General features: G+C 42.9%; 1 protein-coding gene across 5 annotated transcripts in view; it reads left to right on the top strand.

Annotated features, from left to right (window-relative positions):
* Nucleotides 1–19619, top strand: part of Rnf214 (ring finger protein 214) — a 43463-nt gene extending 23844 nt beyond the window's left edge. For 4 of the 5 annotated variants that reach the window (XM_021639747.2, XM_021639750.2, XM_060373085.1 and 1 more), the window contains 9 exons: nt 13570–13666; nt 13866–13954; nt 15671–15761; nt 15967–16065; nt 16868–17244; nt 17352–17484; nt 17931–18035; nt 18322–18417; nt 19364–19619. In XM_021639747.2, coding sequence (XP_021495422.2) covers nt 13570–13666; nt 13866–13954; nt 15671–15761; nt 15967–16065; nt 16868–17244; nt 17352–17484; nt 17931–18035; nt 18322–18417; nt 19364–19429 — 1153 coding nt within the window. In that variant the 3' untranslated portion in view covers nt 19430–19619. The remainder of the gene's footprint in view (nt 1–13569; nt 13667–13865; nt 13955–15670; nt 15762–15966; nt 16066–16867; nt 17245–17351; nt 17485–17930; nt 18036–18321; nt 18418–19363) is intronic. The other variant, XM_021639749.2, reaches the window with a different exon arrangement.
* Nucleotides 19620–22275: the final 2656 nt, after the last annotated feature.

Genomic DNA, 22275 nt, shown 5'->3' with positions numbered 1-22275 from the left:
GAGGACTGGGGAGGTAACTCAGTGTTTCCTGTGCAAACACATGGCTTATATTTGGGTGCTCAGTACTAATGTAAAAAGCTTGGCCTTTGGCATTGTAATACTGCTTCCCTGTCTGGGGAGCAGAGAGCTGAATCCCTGGGATTTGCCACCTAGCTAGCCTAGCTGATCTTTGAACTGTGGGTTCAGATGAGAGACCCTGTCTCAAAAAATGATATAGAGAGACGTGGAGGAAGGCATCTTCCCTTTCCCTCTGGCCTCCATATGTACTGAAAGGCTATTAAGCTCTCCTAAAGAAGACATTTGTTATCTTCTGGAAGAACATCCACCGTGAGCAGTCTATGAAGCTTTGTTCTCTACAGGTTGCTGCATTAACTCTTGTAAGGGATATTCCTAGATCTTCTTTTTTTTCCTTTCCTGTAGCAGTGGAATCTCAGTGTCTCCTTAAAACACGGTAATATAATTTATTAAATATTGGCTCAACTAATTATAGATCTTCTGAGTATTGATAGAGTTTTTTATACAAAAATTTAAAATCTCAGGCTGGAGTGGTATTTTAGCAGTTAAGACCACTTGCTGCCGTAGCAGAGGACCCAGGTTTGATTCGCAGGATCCAGGGTGGCTCCTGACTGTAGTTCTAGCTCCCAGGGATCCAGTGCCTGGATCCTCTCTGGCCTCCGTGGACATCCTCACACATGTGACATATACATACACATGAATAAAAATAAACTTAAAAACCGAACAGCCTCTTCATGGAAAAAAAAAAAGGGTGAAATCAGAAGAATACAAAAGCATATACTGTGTTAGTCATGAGGGTGAGGCAGTTCCACACGCTCCAGTGTCAGCCCATCAAAGAATGAACACAGTAAATACCACGTTAACTGTCTGTTCTGTCTTGTCTTTCTTTCCTGTCTTTTTATTCTTATTTATTTATTTATTTTTGGTTTTTTGAGATAGAGTTTCTCTGTTTTAGCCCCCTAGCTGTCCTGGAACTCTCTCTGTAGACCAGGCTGGCCTCAAACTCACCGAGATCTGCCTGCCTCTGCCTCCCAAGTGCTGGGATTAATGGTGTGTGCCACCACCACCCTGCTTGATTGCTTGTTTATTTTTTTCTCTCTCTTCCTTCTTTTTTTTTTTTTTGTTTTTTTTTTTCCTCTCTCACTTCCTTCTTTTTTTTTTTTTGAGATAGGGTTTTTCTGTGTGACTTTGACTGTTCTGGAATTCACTCTGTAGACCAGGCTGGCCTCAAACTCACAGAGATCTGCCTGCCTCTGCCTCCTCAGTGCTGGGTCTTTCCTTTCAAGCTTACAAATTTAAGCTAAAAGTTTTAGCTCTGTGGAGTGAGCCTACAATGTGTTTGGGGACCCTGGCCTATTCTGTGAAAGTGCAGCTCCATCTCTAGGGCTTTTGGTGTGCCATCTCTGTGCTAGTTACCTCTGTTTTCATTCTGCTGGGATTCTGTGCTCTTAACTCTTACCCTTTACACATTTGGCTTGTTCTGCCTGCATTTTCCTTGTTTCTTTTGCTCACCAAGCAAACTACCAGAAAAGCATCTGGGTTTTATCTGTAGGTTTTAAGATGCCTAGCACATTGAGGCTACTACTAAAGATGTTGAATCAATGAAGAATTCATCCCAGTAATGTTTTCTATATCTGATAATTCTGTGTATGGCTGTACTGTTTCAAGACACTGGTTTCCAGCCTAGCTTGATAGTTTGAACCTGTATTTTTAGCACTTAGGAGACAGGAGGATCTGGACTTCAAGGTCAGCTTTCTGTACATAATGAGTATGAGACAAGCCAAAGCTACATGAGACCTGTGTCGGAACACACACACACCTTTGGATACCACAGCTGACTGTATCTACTTACTCTCCACTGTTTTTAATTCTGTTTTGTTTTCTTGCCCTAATCTGAGTGTGACATAATTCTACAAGAAAGGCTGCAGGCTGAAGGCTCAGAGATACTAGGTCTTATCTCTGCCTCTGTCAGAGGTATTCCACGGGACACTGGCATCTGCTCCTCTATTCCAAGGCAGTATTCTTACTGTCACTTGTGGGGAAAGCGATGTTTAACTTTGTTTTTTAGTCAGTCTTATTGTGTAGCCCTGGCTATGTAGACTAAGCTGACCTCAGATTCACTGGGATCCTCCTACTTCTGCTTTCCAAGTACTGGGAAATAAAAGTATTTGCTATTGTGCCTGGCTAAAAAAAAAAAAAAAAAAATACACACACACATGCGCATATATATGTGTGTGTGTGTGTATATATATATATATATATGTATGTATGTATTTTAGTTTCTCTGGAGAAATTGTTTTAACAGCCAAATGATAATTGGCATTTATAAAGTGCTCAATATTTGTTAGAAATCATAAGGCATCTTACATTATGTTAACTCATTTAGTTCACAGAGTGCTATAGGTGTCCTCTCCACTTCATACTCCGTGAAGACAAGGCACAGAAAGACTTACTAGCCAAGCAGTGCAGAGTAGTGGGTGAGGCTGGGAGTGGAACCCAGCTGACCTTAGTTTCAGAGCCTGTGGCTTAACTAGCTTTCTTTCCTCTCACATCTAACTACATCATTTTTGTCATTAACCTGTATTACTTACACATACAGAGATGCTTGTCTTGGCATTATTTGTACTTGTGAAATTGAAAATAACAAGGAAGGTGCTAGAAAAATGGCTCTGCAGTCAAGAGCACTAGTTGCTCCTCGAGAGGATCCTCATGGAGGCTCACAACCAACAGTCTGTTACTTCAGTACCAAGACATCCAGCGCCCTCTTTTGGCCTCCAAAGACAGTTCATGCTCATGTCATTCAGGCATACATACAGGCAGAATACCCATTCACACATGTATGCACACACTCACAATAAAAATTAAAGTTCACACAGTCATCCAGATAAAAAAAAAAGTCAGTAATGGTAGACATGTGTAATAGACAGCCATTTATGTCTTCTTTCTTTTTTTGTTTTGTTTGTTTGTTTTTTGAGACAGGGTTTCTCTGTGTAGCTTTAGCCTAGACTATCCTTGGCTATCCTTTGTAGACCAGGCTGGCCTTGAACTCACAGAGATCTGCCTGTCTCTGCCTCCCTGAGTGCTGGAATTGCAGGCATGAGCCATCATGCCCGGCCATTTCTATCTTTTTAAAAATGTTTTTAGATTTATTATTATTTTTATGTATAGGAATATTTTGCTTTAATGTATATCTGTATACCACATGCATCCTTGGTGCTCATGGAGGGCAGAAGAAGGCATCAAATCCTGTAGAATTAAAATTATGGATGACTGTGAACCACCATGTGGGTGCTGGGACAAGAATGAACCTGCTCTTCTCTCTGCAAGAGCATTTAGTGATTTCAACTACTGAGTCATCTCTAGCCTTGAAGTGCCATTTCAAATCACAAGTTTTGTTTTATCTTTGGTTTTGTGTTTGTGATATGGGCGCTAGCTGTTGTTCCATGTTGGCCATCTGGCTGGAAGGACAGTCTGTTGCGGCTTCCAGGTGGGAACGGATGAAACCTAGAAGTCTTAGGCTCTGCTTCCTTTAGAACAGCTAGAGTTGGCAGAGCGAGCTCTGTGTGAAAGCCTCCCAGTCTTACCCAGGGTGTGGAAGAGTTTTTCCACTGTGTTACTATTAGTTCTTTTTTAATATGTATTTATTTATTTTATATATATATATATATATATGAGTGTTTTGTCTTCATACACACCAGAAGAGGCAATCAGATCCCATTACAGATGGTTGTGAGCGACCATGTGGTTGCTGGGGATTGAACTCAAGAGCTCTGGAAGAGTAGCCAAAGCTTTTAACCGTTGAGCCATTTCTCCAGCCCTAAAGGTAAGGTAAATTATTTATTTATTTGTTTACTTTTTGAGACAGGGTTTCTCTGTATAGTCCTAGCTGTCCTGGATTCACTTTGTAGACTAGGCTAGCCTTGAACTCACAGAGATCCAACAACCTCTGCCTCCTGTGTGCTGGGATTAAAGGTGTGTGCCACCATGTCCCGCTACAATTACCTCTTTTTATTGAGATTGCCAGTACTGGACAGCAGGGGAAACTCTGTTCCAAGAATTACAGCCCTTCCATTAATCCACTGTGCTAAGGACAGAGGGTTCAAGCAAACAGCAGCACCTGGTTGGTTCCATCTAGAATGCAGGTCCAGTGTCAGTCAGTGGCTCTAATAGGCTTTAGCAGTGATCTAGGCAGCTATGGCTACTTGGCCGGAAGTCAAACCTGGGGATTCAGCAGTGAATTCTTCGGGGAGGAAGGGAGCCCTTCTTTCCCCAGAGTAAATGATGAGTCTCAGATGGTCATGGTGGAAGAATGGAGTGAGAGAGCTTTTGTGAGTCTGGGACATTATAAACCTTGGGTAGTGGGAGAAGTTTTGGGGGTAAATGTGTTTGATTCACTGGGGCGAGGAGTGCTAGGGATACTTCATTTACATGCAGCAGCACAGCCCTATTATAAGAAGGGGAGCACAGTGCTTAACTTCTCTATGGGCAGCAGGGGATTGGGGAAGAACTCTAGATATGGTTAGAGGTAAAGGAAAAGGTCAAGAAACTAAGGTGCCAAGACATTTCATTAGCATGGGGAGGGTATGTCCAGGAATTCCCAGCTACACACAGGGTTGGGCCTCTAATTACCCTGAGGGCTATATGACTCTCCTTAGAGGTTCTGGGATTTCCCTGGAGTAGTTGGAGAGAAGGGAACCTAGCTGAGGAAGGGAGTATGAATTTTAGCTTTTACTTCAGGGGCTTTCCAGTAATGCCAGACTTCAACCTTAACAGCAGGGACTTTTTCTTTAAATATTTAAAAATCTTAGTGTGTGTATTCGGTGTGTGCATGTGTTTATGTTATTGCATGGATGTGGAGGTCAGAGAACAACTTACAGTCTCAGTCTTGCCTTCCTGGTTAGAGACTGGGTCTCTGTTGTTTTGTCATTAGGCCTGTAAGCTTCAGGTACTCCTTCCCATTTCTCTGTAAGATTACAGACACACACTACAGCTTCCTGCTTCTGGCTTTATCTAAATTTTGGACCTTTTAACTTTCATGCTTGCATGTCAAGTGCTTTACTTGCTGAGCCATTTCCCCAACCCCACACTCCTCTGTGTTTTGCCTTTGAGACGGGTCTTCAGGCTAGCTATGGAACACAATAGTCCAAACTTCCCCAGTATTGGGGTTACATATGTAACCCACTTACTCCTCCTGGCTTTAATAGTTGACCTTTTTATGAGTAATGTGGTAGTGAGAATTTGAGCTTAAAAATTAAAACTTAATTTAAAAAATAAGATTTATGCCAGGCATGCTGGTTCACACCTTTAATGCCTGCAGAGGCAGACCAGGATCACTGTGGGCTTGAGGCCAGCCTGGTCTACAAAATGAGTCTAGGACAGCCAAGGTTACATAGAGAAACCCTGTCTGGGAGGTGGGGGAGGGGTGGATTTATGGGGCTGGAAAGATGGCTCAGCAGTTAAGAACATTTGTTGCATTTGGAAGATATGGGTTCTGCTCCCAGCACCAATATGGCACCTTTCAGTTGTTTGTAACTGCAATTCCAGAGGCTCTAATGCTGTCTTTTGAGCTTCCTGGGAACTACAAGAATGTGGCGCTCAGACATACATGTAGGCAAACAATCATACGTATAAAAAATAAAATAAGTAAATCCTTCCAGGTGTGGTGGCACATGCCTTTAACCCCAGTGCTCCAGAGGCAGAGGCAGGTGGATCTGTGTGAATTTGAAGCCAGCCTTGTCTACATAGTAAATTCTTGGTGGCTATCTAATGAGACCCATCTATAAATAAATAAATCTTAACAAGAAAACCAAGATTTATAAGGGCAGAAGATATATTGCAATTTATAGCACTTGCCCTAGTATAAACAAGACGTTAAGTTCAAGTTTCATTAATAAAAATATTATTACACTTATTTATTTGTGTGTGTGTATGTACTTAGTAGTTTTATGTCAGGTTGCCATGAGCTAGAGTCATTTGGGAAGAGGTACTGTGATAGACTATGGGGACTTTTGAAGTTGGGCTAAAAGCATTGTGCATTATGTTATGGCTATAAGCCTATGGGGGGCCAGGGAGTGGAATGTGGTGGCTTGAATAGGTTTGGCACCCATAGACCCAAGTGTTTGTATGCTTGGCCACATTGCTAGGAGGTGTGGCCTTGTTGGATGTGCTTTGTCACTGTGGGGGTGGGCTTTGGGAGTCTCCTAGGCTTCAGTTCCACCCAGTGTAGAATGCCAGTTTCCTCCTGGCTGCCTTTGGATCAAGATGTCGAACTCTAGCCTCCTGCAGCACCAGGTCTGCCCACAAGCTGCCGTGCTTCTTACTGTGGTGATAGTGGACTAAGTCTCTGAAACTATAAGCCATCCCTAATTAAATGTTAGCTTTCTAAGAGTTGCCTTAGTCATGGTGTCTCTTCACAGCATGGCATCCTAACTAAGAGAGAAGTTGGTACCAGGGACTGGGATACTCCTGTGATAGGCCTGACCGTGATTTTGTTTGGAGGAATGTGGACTTTGTGATTTTGAATTAGGAAAGCAGTAGAATGCCTGAAGTGAGGCTTGATGGGCCATGCTAGTAGAAGCATGGCAGACAGTGGTGCTCACGGCGATTTGGACTATGGGGCCCTGGCTCAAAAGGCTTCAGAGGAGAAGAATTTTAATATGTGGCCTAGAGATCATTCTTGTGATATTTTGGTGAAGAATGTAGCTGCTTTTTAGAGTCTGCCTGAGACTAAGGAGAAGAGATTCAGATTAATTACATTGATAAAGGAAGTCTCAGAAAAGCCTAGCATAGGTTCTGTCCTGTAGTTCACTCTTATGAACAGTGTTTTGGTCAAATGTAGCAAACTGAGAAAGGAAAAATACAAAGCATATGGTTCAAGTATTAAAGAGACACCAGGAAGTGGAATGGAGCTAAATCCTGTGTTTAAAGGTATTAAATGGATGGGGGCCAGAGAGATGGCTCAGAGGTTAAGAGTACTGGCTGCTCTTCCAGAGGTCCTGAGTTCAATTCCCAGCAACTACTTGTGGCTCACAACCACCTACAATGAGATCCAGTGCCCTCTTCTGGCATACAGGTATACATGCAGGCCGAACACTGTATACATAATAAATAAATAAATCTTAGAAAAAGAAACATTAAAAAAAAAAGATATTAAATGGAATTAAGGGAGTGATGACCTTGGGGTAAGATCCCACCCAACTAAGCTTATTGTTTATGCATTTGCAGTTATATCATGTTAGGGATCCCTATATCATGTTAGGCATTAATATGACCTGGTTATTGTTTTTATTTGTACATAAGGAAATATGACTGTGTGTCAGATTGACAAGGGATGGATTGTAATGGCTATTCTGGGTTGTTAACTGGATTATATCTGGAGTGAACTACAATCCAGAATTTACAGAGATCTTATGAAAAGGAATTAAAGAAAACCTTAGGTCCAGGCGTGGTGGTACATGCCTTTAATCCCAGGCAAGCAAGCTCTCTGAGTTCAAGGCCAGCCAGGTAGGTACAGAACAAGTTCCGGGTAAAGAAAAGCTTAGGTCCAGGCATAGTGATATATGCTTTTAATCCTAGCATTCAGGAAACAGGCATGCAGATCTCTGAGTTCAAGGTCAGTCTACAGAGCAAGTTCCAGGATAGCCAAGCATAGACAGTGAAGGAAACCATTGAAAACAGAAAGCTGGTGAAGATGTAATAGAACAAGGGGGCCATGATCCCACCTCAGCAAGCCACAGAACTTGACAGTGTGTCTAGCTTTGCAGTCAAGAATAGAAGGGGTTACTGGGCCAATTGATCCTGGTTAGCTGGAGCTAAGAAATTAGTGGTGATTAAGAAGAGATCAACATTACCGAGGTAAAATCTGGGAAGTGTTTTTTGAGAACTCAAAGAAGCTGTGTTCCAGAGATAGACCTCTTGCTGGCAGCCAGGCTTGGTAATGTACAAGAGTCACCCAGGTAAACTGATTTTGAAGGGATGGAGAGGTCATGAAGAGTAGCTAAGGCTTTGCACTGTGAGAGGCCAGGAAAGGCCATTGGTGAAGTTGCAGCCCCAGTGGCAGTTCAAGGTCCAGGATTGAAAGGGTCATGCAGTGACCTGAGGCTTGGCACCATGAAGAGAATCTATATGAGGCTGTTGGTGAAAGTGTAGCCCCCAGAGTATTGGAGATGCCAGTTCCATGGGAACACCAAGAACAGCAGCAACAGTTAAATGGAGTCAACTAAAGTCTAGTATGCTACAGAGGGTAGAGCTGGAGAAGTGACCCAAATCCTTTGGAGGCGCCCAGAAGATCATATGTGGATCCCAGACATTGGAACAAGAAGCTTTGAAGTTGCCTTGGAGACCTCAAGATGTTAGAGATGCCAGTGCTGTGGAATCCCTCCTGAGGAGAACTGCCAACACAGAGAGGAACCAGCCCAAGAAAGAGGTGTGTTGGAGTCAACAAAGATGAAAGAAGTTGGAGATCTGAAGAGCACTTTGACATCAGACATGGAGATGGAGAGTTTGGAGTTTGCTCAGCTGGTTTTCTTTCTTGCTTTAGTCCAGTATCTCCTTACTGTGCTCTCTTCCCTATGTTTTGGAACGATAATGTATATTCTGTGCCATGATAAGTTGAAAGTATGTGATCTGCTTTTTTATTTTGATTTTATAGGAGATTACAGTTAAGAGATTGCATGAATCTCAGAAGAGACTTTGAACTTTGGACTTTTAAACATTGTTGAAACTATGATAGACTATGGGTTCCATCAAAATTGATAAAGTTCTGATCCAAATAAGAGAGGCTTCCACTTGAAAGGAATGACTCAAGGAAGAGATACAGAAAGCAGATCCCACTGCCTGAAGACAGTTCAACAAACCAGCTTAAAAAGGACAGATCATTCATCAGCATGACAGACTGAAAACCTTGATGCTTCTAAAGACATATAATTATGGATCATCGCATTAATGGATATTGATAAGGACATTCAGACTTAAATTTGTGGGATTGATAATTGTTTCTGTTGTAATGAGTTAAGCTGTGTGCAGTTTTAGTTTAAACAGAAAGGGGGAATATGTAGAGGGATTTTAATCCAGAAGCATGGCTACTCTAGCTGGAGTAATGGCATGTCCTTAGTACACACCTTTAATCCCAAACAATGTAGGTAAGGTTAGTTGGTGGAAGGAAGCACCCATGTTTGAAAGTAATGTCTAATTGAGAGGCAAAGTGACAAATCAGAGAATGATTTAACAGGATAGGATAAATGCAACTCTCACAAGAAGAGAGAAGAGAGGTGACTTCAAGGAGAGGAGCACAGAAGAGAGGGAAAGAGGAGGCAGTTTTACTGGGAAAGTTTTACAGAGACAGGTTAAAGAGAGAACAAGCGCAGCTGGGCTTGGTGGTGCAGGCCTGTATTCCCAGCACTCAGGAGGCAGAGACAGTCATTTCTCTGTGAGTTTGAGGACAGCCAAGGCTACATTGAGTAACCCTGTCTTAAAAAACAAAACAGAAAGAGAGGAGAGAGAGAATGAGAACAAGCTAGACATAGGTGAAGATAGAATGAGACAGAGAAGGAGCCAGGAGATTTAGAACAGATTGCTAGAGTTAGTTTGAGGCCACGCAGAGCAATTCATTCAGAGGCCAAGAGAAATACCAGATTGAATCAGTTTAGAGAGGAATTTGAACCATAACAGCTGAGTTGAACCAGCCAGTCAGAGTTCAGAAAGAACTTAAAAGGGTGAGCTTATTTAGCAGTAAGTCTGAGAGGCTGAAAACATTAGATTATACAGAGGCTAGAAGCTTCCAGAACTAGACCTAAATTAGCAGATGGAGGCAATAAGCCTTGGAGACAACAGTTACCTCAGGTGAATAAAAGATACTTTTACAGACTCTCAATTGAGAAAATGCCTCTGTAAGATTGGCCTGTAGGAGGGACTGTAGTGGAGTTTCTTTTCTTTCTTTCTTTCTTTCTTTCTTTCTTTCTTTCTTTCTTTCTTTCTTTCTTTCTTTCTTTCTTTCTTTCTTTCTTTTTTTGAGACAGGGTTTCTCTGTGTAGCCCTGGCTGTCCTGGAACTCACTCTGTATACCAGGCTGGCCTCCAACTCAGAGATCCACCTGCCTCTGACTCCCATGTGCAGGGATTGAAAGTGTGCATGACCACTGCCTGGCACATTTTCTTAATTAGTGATGTGGGGGAGAGATGGCTCAGAGGTTAAGAGCATTGGTTCTTTCAGAGATCTGAGTTCAATTCCCAGGGACCACATGGTAGGTCATAAACATCTAAAATGAGATCTGGTGCCCTCCATTATGCAGGCTTACATGCAGGCAGACCTTTGTATTCATAATTAGTAAATAAATAAATCTTAAAAAGATAGTGAAGCTGGGTGTGGTGACGCATGTCTGTGATCCCAGCACTCTGGGAGAGAGAGGCAGGTGGATCTTTGTGAGTTCAAGGCCAGCCTAGTGTACAAAGTGAGTCCAGGACAGCCAGGGTTACACAGAGAAACCCTATCTTGAACCTCTTCCTCCCCCGCAAAATTAGTGATGTTGGAGGGCTCACCCACTGTGGGTGGTGCCACTCTTGTGCTGGTAGTCCTAATGCTATAAGAAAACAGGCCGAGCCAGCCAGTAGGCAGCACTCTTTCGTGGCCTCTGCAGCATTTGTTGCCCTGACTTCCATCAGTAATGACTGTGATGTGGAAGTGTAAGCAGAATAAACTTTTTCTTCCCCAAATTGCTTACGGTCACGATGTTTTGCCATAGCTAAGGGAAACGCTAACTAAGCCAGTGCAAGCACATGTGGAGTTCAGAGGGCGGCTTGCATGAGTGGTCTCTCCTTACCTTACCTCATATGGGTTCTAGAGATTGAGCTCTGGTCATCAGACTCAGCAAATACCTTTACTTACTGCACTTTCTTGCCAGCCATTCCTAGCCATTTTTGTTGTATTGGTCAGAAGTTCTCTTTTATTTGGATGCCAGTAAGGTAAATGTGGCCAAATGGCCAAAGGAAAAGAATCTTTGTGAATATGTGGCTTTTTCCATACACAGAAGAGGATTTCTCTGATATAAGTATGTACATATATAAATACATATGTAGTTGTATGTACATATATAAATACATATGTAGTTGACATATGTATTTAGTAAAAGACAGACTGTTTCTTAAGTATCTGTCATCTTCAAGGATATCACCAGACACAGAAAGCAATCTGTCATGTTCTGTAATTATCTCATTATCAAAGGAAGAATTCCAAACTAGGTGGGACATCACTGGAGTCTGTAAAGCATTCTACATATTCTTTATTTGCTATTTTGTTTGCTTATTTACTGCATTGATGTTTTGCCTGGATGTATGTCAGATCTTGGAGTTACAGACAGTTGTGAGATGCCATATGGGTGCTGGGAACTGAACTTGGGTCTTCAGGAAGAGCATTCGGTGCTCCTAACCTCTGAGCCATCTCTCCAGCCCTAGCATTCTACACATTCTTATGTTGAGATTCTAGCTTTGGAGGCTTATGTTTTGTCAGGAAAGTATAGTTACCTATCAGCCTTTAAAGAACTGCTGGAGAATTCTTCATGTGACAGAAGTTAATCTGGAGACCATGTGGGTCACCTACTCAGGTCTGTTAGAGAGTAGAACTTGTCAGTAGAAAGCAGATGCACATTTATGTCAATAAGCGAATGGATGTGTATGTAGCAAACACCCAGAATCTCAGATAGAGGGCAGGGATCTGTGGAGAAGTCGGTGAACAGGGCTATGTGAGGGGAATGAGCCGTAGGCACTTCTGTTAGGAGAAATGCTTCTGGGGCTGCAGAGATGGCTCCACAGCTGTCCTTCCAAAGGTCTCTGGTTCTGTTCCTAATACCCACATGGCAGCTCACACTCACAGCCGTCTGTTACTCCAATCTCAGGACCTCTGAGGGTGCCAGGCACAGATGTGGTACACAATCATACATTCAGACAAAACACCTATACATAAAAGATAGATAGACAGACAGATACATACTTACATACATAAAATTTTAAAAGAGAATTGCTGCCTTTTGCTGGGCATGGTGACTCACACTTAAATCCAAGCAGTGGGGAAGCTGAAACATGAGGTTTGCTGCAAGGGAACATAGAGACCCTGTCTGAGGGCAGGGGGAAAATACAACTAAAAACCACTATATATGTGGTGGTAAGGACCTTTGGTCCCAGCACTCAGGAGGCAAAAGTAAATGGATCTCTGTGACATTGAGGCCAACCTGATCTATATAGTGAGTTTCAGGACAGCCAGAGCTATACAGTGAGGCCCTGTCTTTAAAAACAAAACAACAAAACCAACTAAGGAAGAGAAGGAATGAGTTGTGATTTCATATGCTTAAGGTTACTAAGAAGAATAAAATAATTTCTCTCAATAGAGAAAAGTAAAAGTATTTCTCTTAGTATGTAACTTTTCTCAAACTATTTCCTTTTGCCTTTTTAAAATGCATCGAAGATAACATGGAACATTTTCATTCCATTCTTTGCATGAATCTGAGTAATCCATGCTTTCAGCTCATAGGCAAATGTAATAGAAAATCCTCTTCCTGGTCTATTCCACGGTGGCCCTTCAGTCCTGAGTAGGAGGGTGAGCTGTCCCAGTTTAATATAGAAAGACCCATCTCCTAGGAGATACTCCAGTGCTAGGCTCACCAACCCTAGGGATAGGAGTTGGGATAGAAAACATTTTAAAATGGGAGAAACAGATAAAAAAGAGGAGTGCTAGGTATGATAGAAATACATTTTCCTTTTTGAAACAGAATCTCACCTTATAGCATAAGCTGGCTTAGAACACAGTGTGTTGTCTAGATTGTCCTTAAATTTGTGGCGATCCTCTTGTCTTAAGCTCTCAAGTACTGGAATCACTACCACAGTCCTTAGCTATCTGCCACATCTTCCTTTTGAAGAGTTTTTTTTTTAATTAAATTTTTATTTTTTATATTAATTACAGTTTATTCACTTTGTATCCCAGCTGTAGCCCCCTCCTTCATTCCCTCCCAATCCCACCTTTTGAAGAATTTTACTGTAGTTAAGGAAATGCAGAGATCAGGAAGCCAGTAATAAGTGACCAACTGAGTGTTAGAGGTGAGTGTTGACTGGCCCAGCATTTGGTCTGGTGCTCTTTACCACCCATATTGGAAAACACACCTTAAAGAGTCTGAATGCCTTGAATACATGGAGCATTGGCCTCATGAAGAGTTTTGTTTCTTTGAGACAGGGTCTCACCTTGTAGTCCAAAATCAATCCACCTGTCTTAGCCTTCCAAGGACTAGGATTATAAGCATGAGCTACTGTGCCCAGCTGTGTTTCGGCTATATATAATATTTAATATATATTTATTAACTTTATTTGAGTAAGTGGAGAAGTGACCATTTCCCATGTTGGAGCTGTTTGCAGTTTAGACCACTGTAGACATCATTTGTGTCTCTGGAGTGAGCCCTGGAAGTAAGGCTTCACAGCAGCCCCCACACAGCAACCTGGGGGGTTCCTTTTGCCTTGGTGTTGCTCAACAAACTGTATCCTCCCTTAACCTTGTTCTCGGCTTCTTGCTGTATAGAGAAGTGTGGGAAATGGAACTGGATAGACTCAAGAATCAGGATGGTGAAATCAACCGGAACATTATGGAAGAGACAGAGCGGGCCTGGAAGGCAGAGGTAAGAAGAGACAATGTCTTTAGAGCCTGGGCTTTATGCTCCCAGGTGCTGTTTTGTAGAGTATTAGAAGCCTGGAGGCATTTGTTCTAACTACACATAGTTTGTGTTTGTAAAGTTAATAAGCTTTTTCTCCGTCTCCCCACTCTGTGTGTGTGTGTGTGTGTGTGTGCTCGCACGTGTGCATGAATGGGTTCCTTAGATCCTGTCACTAGAGAGCAGGAAGGAGTTGCTGGTGTTGAAACTGGAAGAAGCAGAGAAAGAAGCAGAGCTTCATCTGACTTACCTCAAGTAAGTGTTTCCCTCTAAGACCTAGGCCAGTAGGCCTGGCGGGCATCTGTCTTCATAAGACTTTTAAGGCCATTTCTGTGTTCTCTTCCATGTTCTTTCTGTGCTTTCTCACTTTATCCTCTTTTTATAGCTTTGTGCTTTTTATTATTGTATTTCTGTATAAACCATCAAAACATAATATAGGTCTTTGGTGCTTTGTTTCTTCCATGGCCATTTTCTCCTCTGTCTGCCCCAGGATTTGGAGGATCCCTATATCATTTTCAGGTAGACCAGAACCCTCTCTGTGGATGATGACTTGAACCAGCATGCTGGTACTTTTCCTGTAATTGGGAGACTCCAGTAATTGGGAATCTGAGGCAGGAGGATTGAAAATTCCAGGCAAGATGGTTTACACAGGAGACCATGTTTCAAACAGAAAAGTGTGTCATTTATATGAAGCAGATGACCTTGACTCTTTGCTCCTACATCTTCCCCCTTCCCCAAGACAGGGTTTCTCCATGTAGCCTTGGCTGTCCTGGACTTGCTTTGTAGATCAGGCTGGCCTCAAACTCACAGTTATCTGCCTGCCTCTGCCTCCCTGAGGGCTAGGATTAAAGGTGTGCCATCACGCTTGGCTGTTTGTATAGGTTTTTAAAAAGACTTTTTAAATTTATATTTATGTATGTATGTTTGAGTGTTTGTATACACATGTGTACAGGCACCCACAGACAGATGCCAGGGTTGTCAGATACCCCACAGTTATATCTTATAAGTGCTCAATGTGGATGCTAGGAACCATACTTCATTCTGCAGGAGCAGCAAGCCATATTAACTTAAGATGATGCTGAGCTATCATCTCTCTAGTCCTAGGGCTTTGCTTGGGATAAGATTCTGTGTAGTCCAGGCTGCCTGGAACACATGATTCTTCTGCCTCTACCTTCAGAATGTTTGCTTAATAGGCATGCACCACCATGCCGCACTGAACTTTAAGTTTTCAAAGGGAAGGGTTTGTGGCAAGGGGCCAGAGGGGTAAATAGTTAGCTCAAGATGTAGTCTCATTGATAATTTGTTTTGGTTCTTGATCTGTGAGGTGATCTAATGAAGTTCTTATAGCTGTCATCACTTGAGGGGATCAGTCAGGTCCCCACAAGATGACTTTAGGGTGCAGGCTCACCCTCATGGATGATTGCACTCATGTAGAGGAGTGGCCTTTCTTTGGAAGTTTTATTCTTCCTGGAATCCAAAGTGACTGAAATTTTAGGACAGTTGTCTTTGTGCCATCATCAAAAGGGTAGGATATAGATGAGTTAAATGTTAATAAGTGATATACGTGAGATAAGTAACATGCCTATGCAGAGTCAAGCACATGCTAACCCAAAGAGGAGGCAGATGTGCTGGGCTGCCATCTTGCTCTTAGTTACTTTGAGGGACCATGTATGGAGGAAATGCTTTTTGGCCCAAACTGCTTCTTGGTGTGTATTTTCCATAAATTAAGAATTGATTGTTAGCTAGGTGGTGGTGGTAGCACATGGCTTTAATCCTAGCACTTGAGAGGCAGAGGTAGGTATGTCTCTGTGAGGCCAGCCTGTTTTGCAGAGTGAATTCCAGGACATTTAGAGCTACACAGAGGGACACCATCTTGAAAAAAACAAACAAACAAACAAAAAAAAAGGAATTGCTTGATTGACTGTTGTTATTTTGTTTTTTGAATTCTGTGAATTCTTTGTTTTTTGAAAGGTCAACTCCTCCAACACTGGACACAGTTCGTTCCAAACAAGAGTGGGAGACAAGACTGAATGGAGTTCGGATAATGAAAAAGAATGTTCGGGTGAGTGTAGTTAGCAATGGTGAGTCAGTCAGCCCCAGGCTGTGCTCACCCTCTCCTGACCGTGGGCTGGTGGGTTACCTCTTGCACTGCTGCTCAGAGCCTGCCCCACCACTCCTGTGCTCTCCAGAGAGTTGGTGTGTGCTCTCTCCCAAGGTCCACTCAGCCCAGCAGTGAAGGACAAACCTTTCTCTTCCTTTTGTTCTAGGACCAGTTTAATAGTCATATCCAGCTAGTAAGGAATGGAGCCAAGCTGAGCAGCCTTCCTCAGATCCCTACCCCCACTTTGCCTCCACCCCCCTCAGAGGTAAGATTGATGGCTCTAAGGAGTCAGGTGTGCGTGTTGTCGACAGTCAGAGTTCTCTGCTTGTTTGCCTTTTTTTGTTTTTGTTTTTCAAGGAAGGGTTTCTCTGTTTAGCTCTAGCTGTCCTGAACTCCCTTTGTAGAGTAGGCTGGTCTCGAACCAGTTGCCTCTGCCTCCCAAGTGCTGGGACTGAAGTGATGCACCACCACTACTCAGCTCCTAAAAAAATTTGTGTGTTTGTGTGTCTATGTTTATATAATGTATATGTGAATGCATGCTTGTATATGTGTGCACATGTGGTTTTGTGTATGTATATGTGTGTTCCCATGTATTTAGGCCAGAAGTGAACTTTCGGTTACTTTTTACCTCTTAGGCCTGTTTCATTGTTTGAGACAGGGTCTTACTATGTAGCCCTGGTTGTCTTCGAACTCACCAGGTAGACCAGTCTGCCCTTAGAGTCACAGAGATCCATCTGCCTCTGCTTCCTGAGTCCTGGGATTGAACACATCCATTACCATCCCCAGCCTGCCTGGCTTACCTTTTGAGTCTCTTGCTGAAGCTAGAGCTCAGGGTTTGGCTAAACTGGCTGGCCACTGCAGAGATATGCTTCTCTTTGCTTCCACAGCATTAGGGTTACAGATCTATGCCCCACTGTAGGCTTCTGTGTGGGTGTGGGGATGTGAACTCAGGTCCTTATGCTTGCAAGGCAGATACTTTACCAACTGAATCATCTCTCTGTCCTTTGCTCCAGTTCCTAACCTTTTCTCCCTATCTCTTTTTGTCCTCCATCTCTTCTCCTTTGCAGGCAGATTTCATGCTTCAAGTATTTCAGCCCAGTCCCTCTCTGACCCCTCGGATGCCCTTCTCTATTGGGCAGGTCACAATGCCTCTGGTTATGCCCAGTGCAGATCCTCGCTCGTTGTCTTTTCCAATCTTGAACCCTGCCCTTTCCCAGTCCAAACAACCTTCCCCACCTCTTCCTGGCTCACATGGGAGAAACAGCCCTGGCTTGGGTTCCTTGGTCAGCCCTCATGGTCCACACATGCCTCCTGCTGCCTCCATCCCGCCTCCCCCAGGCTTGGGCGGTATTAAGGCTTCTACTGAAACTCCCCGGCCCCAACCAGTAGACAAACTGGAGAAGATCCTGGAGAAGCTGCTGACTCGGTTCCCACAGTGTAATAAGTAAGTGTCGTCATGGATCAGTTCAGGTATCTGTCAGAGAAGTGCTTATGGTTTGAAGTGAGGTTGTGTGGATGTTCCTTGAAGATTGATTTTCTTTCCCTCATCAGGGCCCAGATGACCAACATTCTTCAGCAAATCAAGACAGCACGTACCACCATGGCAGGCCTGACCATGGAAGAATTAATCCAGCTGGTAGCTGCACGGCTGGCAGAGCATGAACGGGTGGCATCTAGCACTCAGGTAAGAGGAGCCACAGGGAGAGACCTTAGACCTGCTGAGAGGTTAAGGAAGAAGCCAACTTCAGAAGACCTGAGAGTGAGGAGACGCATCAGAGCAAGGGGTATTTGCTCTGCTCTTTTCATGCTGAAAAGGAATGATTTCTCTTTGTGCTACTCTTTTCTTAAAATTAAGTTTATTGTTTTGTGTGTGTGTGTGTGTGTGTGTGTGTGTGTGTGTGTGTGTGTGTGTGTGTGTGTTTCATGGGTACATATGTGGATGTTGGAGAACAACTTGTGGGAGTCCATTTTCTTCTACTATGTGAGTTCCAGGAATTGAACTCAGGTTGTCAGGCTTGCGTGCAAGCACCTTTACCCACTGAGCCATCCTGCTGGTCCCGATTTCTTTTTTGATACATGATCTGTTGCTCAGACTCTCTTCCCTCACTCTGAAATTATTTCTACCCACAGCCACTTGGTCGGATCCGGGCTTTGTACCCTGCTCCTCTGGCCCAAATCAGTACCCCAATGTTCTTGCCTTCTGCCCAAGTTTCATACCCTGGAAGGTCTTCACATGTAAGACTCTTTTCTTTTAACACTGGGATGTGGAGAAGCACAGGGTGAGGAGGGAGTTGGGTTCCAGGTAAGAATGCTAGAGGAAACCATTATCTCCACAGCAGGGTTGTTTGCAGCCCTACTGGGAACATGCTGCAAATACTCTAGGCAAGAATCTAGGTTAGGACTTGTATTTCTTTTGCTGAAGAATAGTTTTGCTCCATGGAACTAACGGATGGAGCCATGGGCATAGCAGGCAAGGTGACCCTGGAGTCGGCTAGCTGTGACCAGCCTTCTTGTCCCACAGGCTCCACCCACCTGTAAGCTATGTCTGATGTGTCAGAAACTTGTCCAGCCCAGTGAGCTGCATCCAATGGCCTGCACCCACGCGCTGCACAAGGAGGTAGGTATTGCATGTCATTCTTGTGCTCTACTCTGACAGCTGAGGTTAATTTTTTGTAAATATTTTATTAGGTCGATACTCATCATTGATATTTAGTCATAAAGTTTTCAGTCATTTAGTGGCCTCACCATTAGCAGAGCTCAGAATCTGCAGCTAGGAGCTCATAAATTTTTTTTACCCCATTCTCTGTAGGTGACTAACAAGCAGGCCATACTGAAACACTAATAATCTATGGCTATGCTTTGCTTTAGCTGAGGGGAGTGATAGGGCCTGAATAGGGGATTACTAACTCCATTAACAGAATATTTGAAGGCCTGTCTGTTATCTTCATTGACAGATTCACAAGTGATTTTTGCCAGTAGCAGGGTGATTTTTTAACCATTTTGTTTTGTTCATTTTGTTTTTCCAAGTAATAGAAACTGAATTAACATCTAAATTCTTTCAACACCTTATGTACGTAAGGATGACCTTGAACTTTTTTAACTTTGAACTGATCCTCTTGAGCTTCTGATAATCTTGTACACCTCCTGTGTGCTACTATTACAGGAGTGTGTTGCCATACCTGGTTTATGCAGTGTTGTAGATCCAACCCAGAGCTTTCTGCATGCTAGGCAAGCACTCAGAGCTACATCTTCAGTTCAGCATTTACATTCGTGATAAGAAAAAGCCCTGAGGGCACATATTCATACATTGTGTAAAAAACAACAACAAAAAATTAATGGTGGAAAAAAGACACCTGTGTTAACCTCAGGTTTCCTTGCATATAATTACCATCATGCTTCCATACTAACAAGTGTATACAACCCGTAACACACAGACCACTGAAATACCCCCGTAGCCCATCTGATCCCAGTGAGAACTTTGGAGAGCTAGATCGTGTGATCTTTAGTGGCACTCTCTGCTGACCTTGTTTTCCCAGCTAAGGTATATGTCTCTTTCTTTCCAGTGTATCAAATTCTGGGCCCAGACCAACACAAATGACACTTGTCCCTTTTGCCCAACTCTTAAATGATGGACCTGACTGGGGAGGAAGAAGAGGAGAAACTGATGTGAACAGGAAGCGTGGGTTCAAGATTTCTAAAACTCTATATTTATACAGTGACATATACTCATGCCGTGTACATTTTTATTATATAGGTAATGTGTGTATAGAAAGTCTGTATTCAAATGTTCGTAATGAAAGTATGTATATAATGCAGAAACTCCTTTTCCCCCTCATCTTGCAGTTTTTTTTGGGGGGTGGGGTGGGATGCAGATTGTGATAGGGAATGTGATGTTTAATTTGGCCTTGAAATCATGATCTCTACATAGAGCTGTTGTCTAATCCATCTAGGAAGCTGCTGTTGCTCTAAGGCCACCCTGCTTTGGTTTGGCTCAGCCTCTAGTCCATTTTTGTAAGGCTCATGTATGCAGATTTGAAGCCTGGTGCTCACCTGCTGTCCAACCAGATGCCTTGCGTTGCAGGGGCCTCTAGAAGCCTTGGTGTTGTTTTACCCACTTTACTCCAATGGATAAAATGATACTGGTTGAGGGGGAAAAAATGTAACTGATAGTTTGATCTTTCATTGAACATTTTACTGTGTTAATGCTCATTATTTATACATTGATATCAGGTATACAGAATATTCTGTTTTATGTCAGTAAAATCCACAGTCCAAGAACAACATAATCAGGTCCCATTTCTCCCACCATCTTCTGTCTGTTCTATTCCATGGATAGAAAAGCACAATTCATAGATTTTTTTTTTTCCCCTGCCAAGCCACCGTGCCTTGTTGCCACTGGCTTGGCATCCACTAAGCACTAACAGGCCAGGCTTGCAAAGTGCTCACCCTTTCCATTTCTCTGGTCTCCTAATCTAGCTATCCCCTCCCACCAAGGGTTAAGGCATTTGGTTCACAACCAAGTGGTTTGGTGACCTTGGGTGAGCTCCAGGCACTGGGGTGAGATGTCTGTGCAAAATTACTTGCAGAATAATCATGGGGTATTGGACTTTCATTTGTGAAGCAAGAAAGCTAAGGGGGACACATTCCCTGTCTAGGGAAAAATGGAGACAATGTGAGATGAAGAGTGGGACTTGACAGTCATAAGCCATGTTTTGTAGACTCCCATCTGTGGTGAGATAGTTTCCCACCTCTGCTTATTGAGGACTTGTGGTTTTCGTGTCTGGGACAACTGTGGCTCTGAGAACATTGAATCTTTTCCAATCTTTATCTTTACTCCTACAGGAAATGGCTTTAATTACCTTCTTTTTCAGAATTAAACAAGTGTTAATTGAGGAAAAAAAAAAAACTGGATCTGGGGGAAGGGCAATATTATGTTATCAACAATTGATGTTCCCCATTCTGGGGCTGGGATATGCTTGTTGAATCTAGCAGTTTGTATTAGGATAGCAAAGACTTTCTCCTTTCTGAGCTAACTGAATTCTCTTCTGTTTTTCTTCCTTGCCTATGAGCTCATGAATGAATTTTTCCTCCTGCCTTATTTGTCCAGGTTGATTGACAAGCATGTTTTCGGAACTAGACTTCCCAGGGCTACCTTGTCATCTTAAAGGGGGACCAGAATGGCCTGAGTCCTCAACTTTTTAGAGGTCAAGTGACCTACTTTCTTTGTTTAATGATGTACTTCTATCTTATTTCCAGTTTGATACTATTTTGAACAGAAAAAGTGGCAAAATGGAAGACTACTTCCTTTGTTCTTTTCACATGGGGGTTCATTTTCTGTCTTGTAATCATAAGATTGTTCTCTCACTTCAGTTTTCAGTTGTGCAGCAGCCTGGCACTAGTTGTGTCAGTGTCTCCTGAAAACTGTAAATTAGAAGTGAGTAAAAATAATATTGTATCTAGTCAAACATAGTGGCACAAGCCTATAGTCATGGCTTTTGGGAAGTGGATGCAGGAAGGTCAAGAGTTCAAGACTAACCTGGGCTACATGAGACCCTATCTTACCCTCCAATTCCCCCCCCTTCACACACACACACACACACACACACACACACACACACACACACACACACAGTTTCTATCGAGGAGTAGGGGCACATACCTGTAACCCCAGTGCTCAGGAGGAAAGGCAGGAAGTCTCTACAAATTCGAAGCCAGCCTTATCTACATACGACACTGTCTCAAAAGCAAAAACACAACCCTTTGAAGCCAAAAGAATAGAGAGAAGAAAAGGCAGGAATGAGTTGGGATCAGACTGTCTCCCAGAGCAAGCTCTAGCATGGCAGCACACTTTGGAGAGTTGCTCCAGCTGGAGCCTCGTCAGTGTGGTTTTGTCCTTGCAGAGAAACAGTCAGAAAAACACTCAAAATCTGCCATCCCTGTTCCCATCACCTCTGCCCGTTGGGCCTCAGTGGTATAATCCATGCAGACCAGTGGCAAAAGCCCCACATGCAATGTGGGGGTAGGCCAGTCATTTTTCAGGAGACTTTAAAAAGAGCCATATAATACATATTTTTACAAGCAAGAAGCTGTTGTCAAGATTTTTTTTTGTTTTGTTTTACACATCAGAGATCAGAGTTCATAGTTTTTATGATACAAAGGAGTTAAACATCAAAAGAAAAAAATAAATGCAAATTTCCCCCTTAAAAAAAAAAACAACAAAAATAAAACAGACCAGCAGTTACTTGGGTAAATAACAACTGGATTGGGGTTTGTTGTCATTTTGCCCTGGAAAGAGATGGGAAAAAGCCAGTTTTTCCCAACAGGGGTAGAAATTATAAAGCAGAATGTGGCGTTTTCATTTCCTGGGTGTGATCCTGAAGCTTATTTACACTGTAGTTTTGAGCTGGAAGTGGACAGTCTCCATCCTCCTGGCAGTCTGTGGGTGTAGGGTATTCCCATTCAGCCAGAGCAGCAC

The sequence above is a fragment of the Meriones unguiculatus genome, chromosome 1 (assembly GCF_030254825.1).
Source record: "Meriones unguiculatus strain TT.TT164.6M chromosome 1, Bangor_MerUng_6.1, whole genome shotgun sequence".
Classification (NCBI taxonomy): domain Eukaryota; kingdom Metazoa; phylum Chordata; class Mammalia; order Rodentia; family Muridae; genus Meriones; species Meriones unguiculatus.
This window is presented reverse-complemented; position numbering and strand designations above follow the sequence as displayed.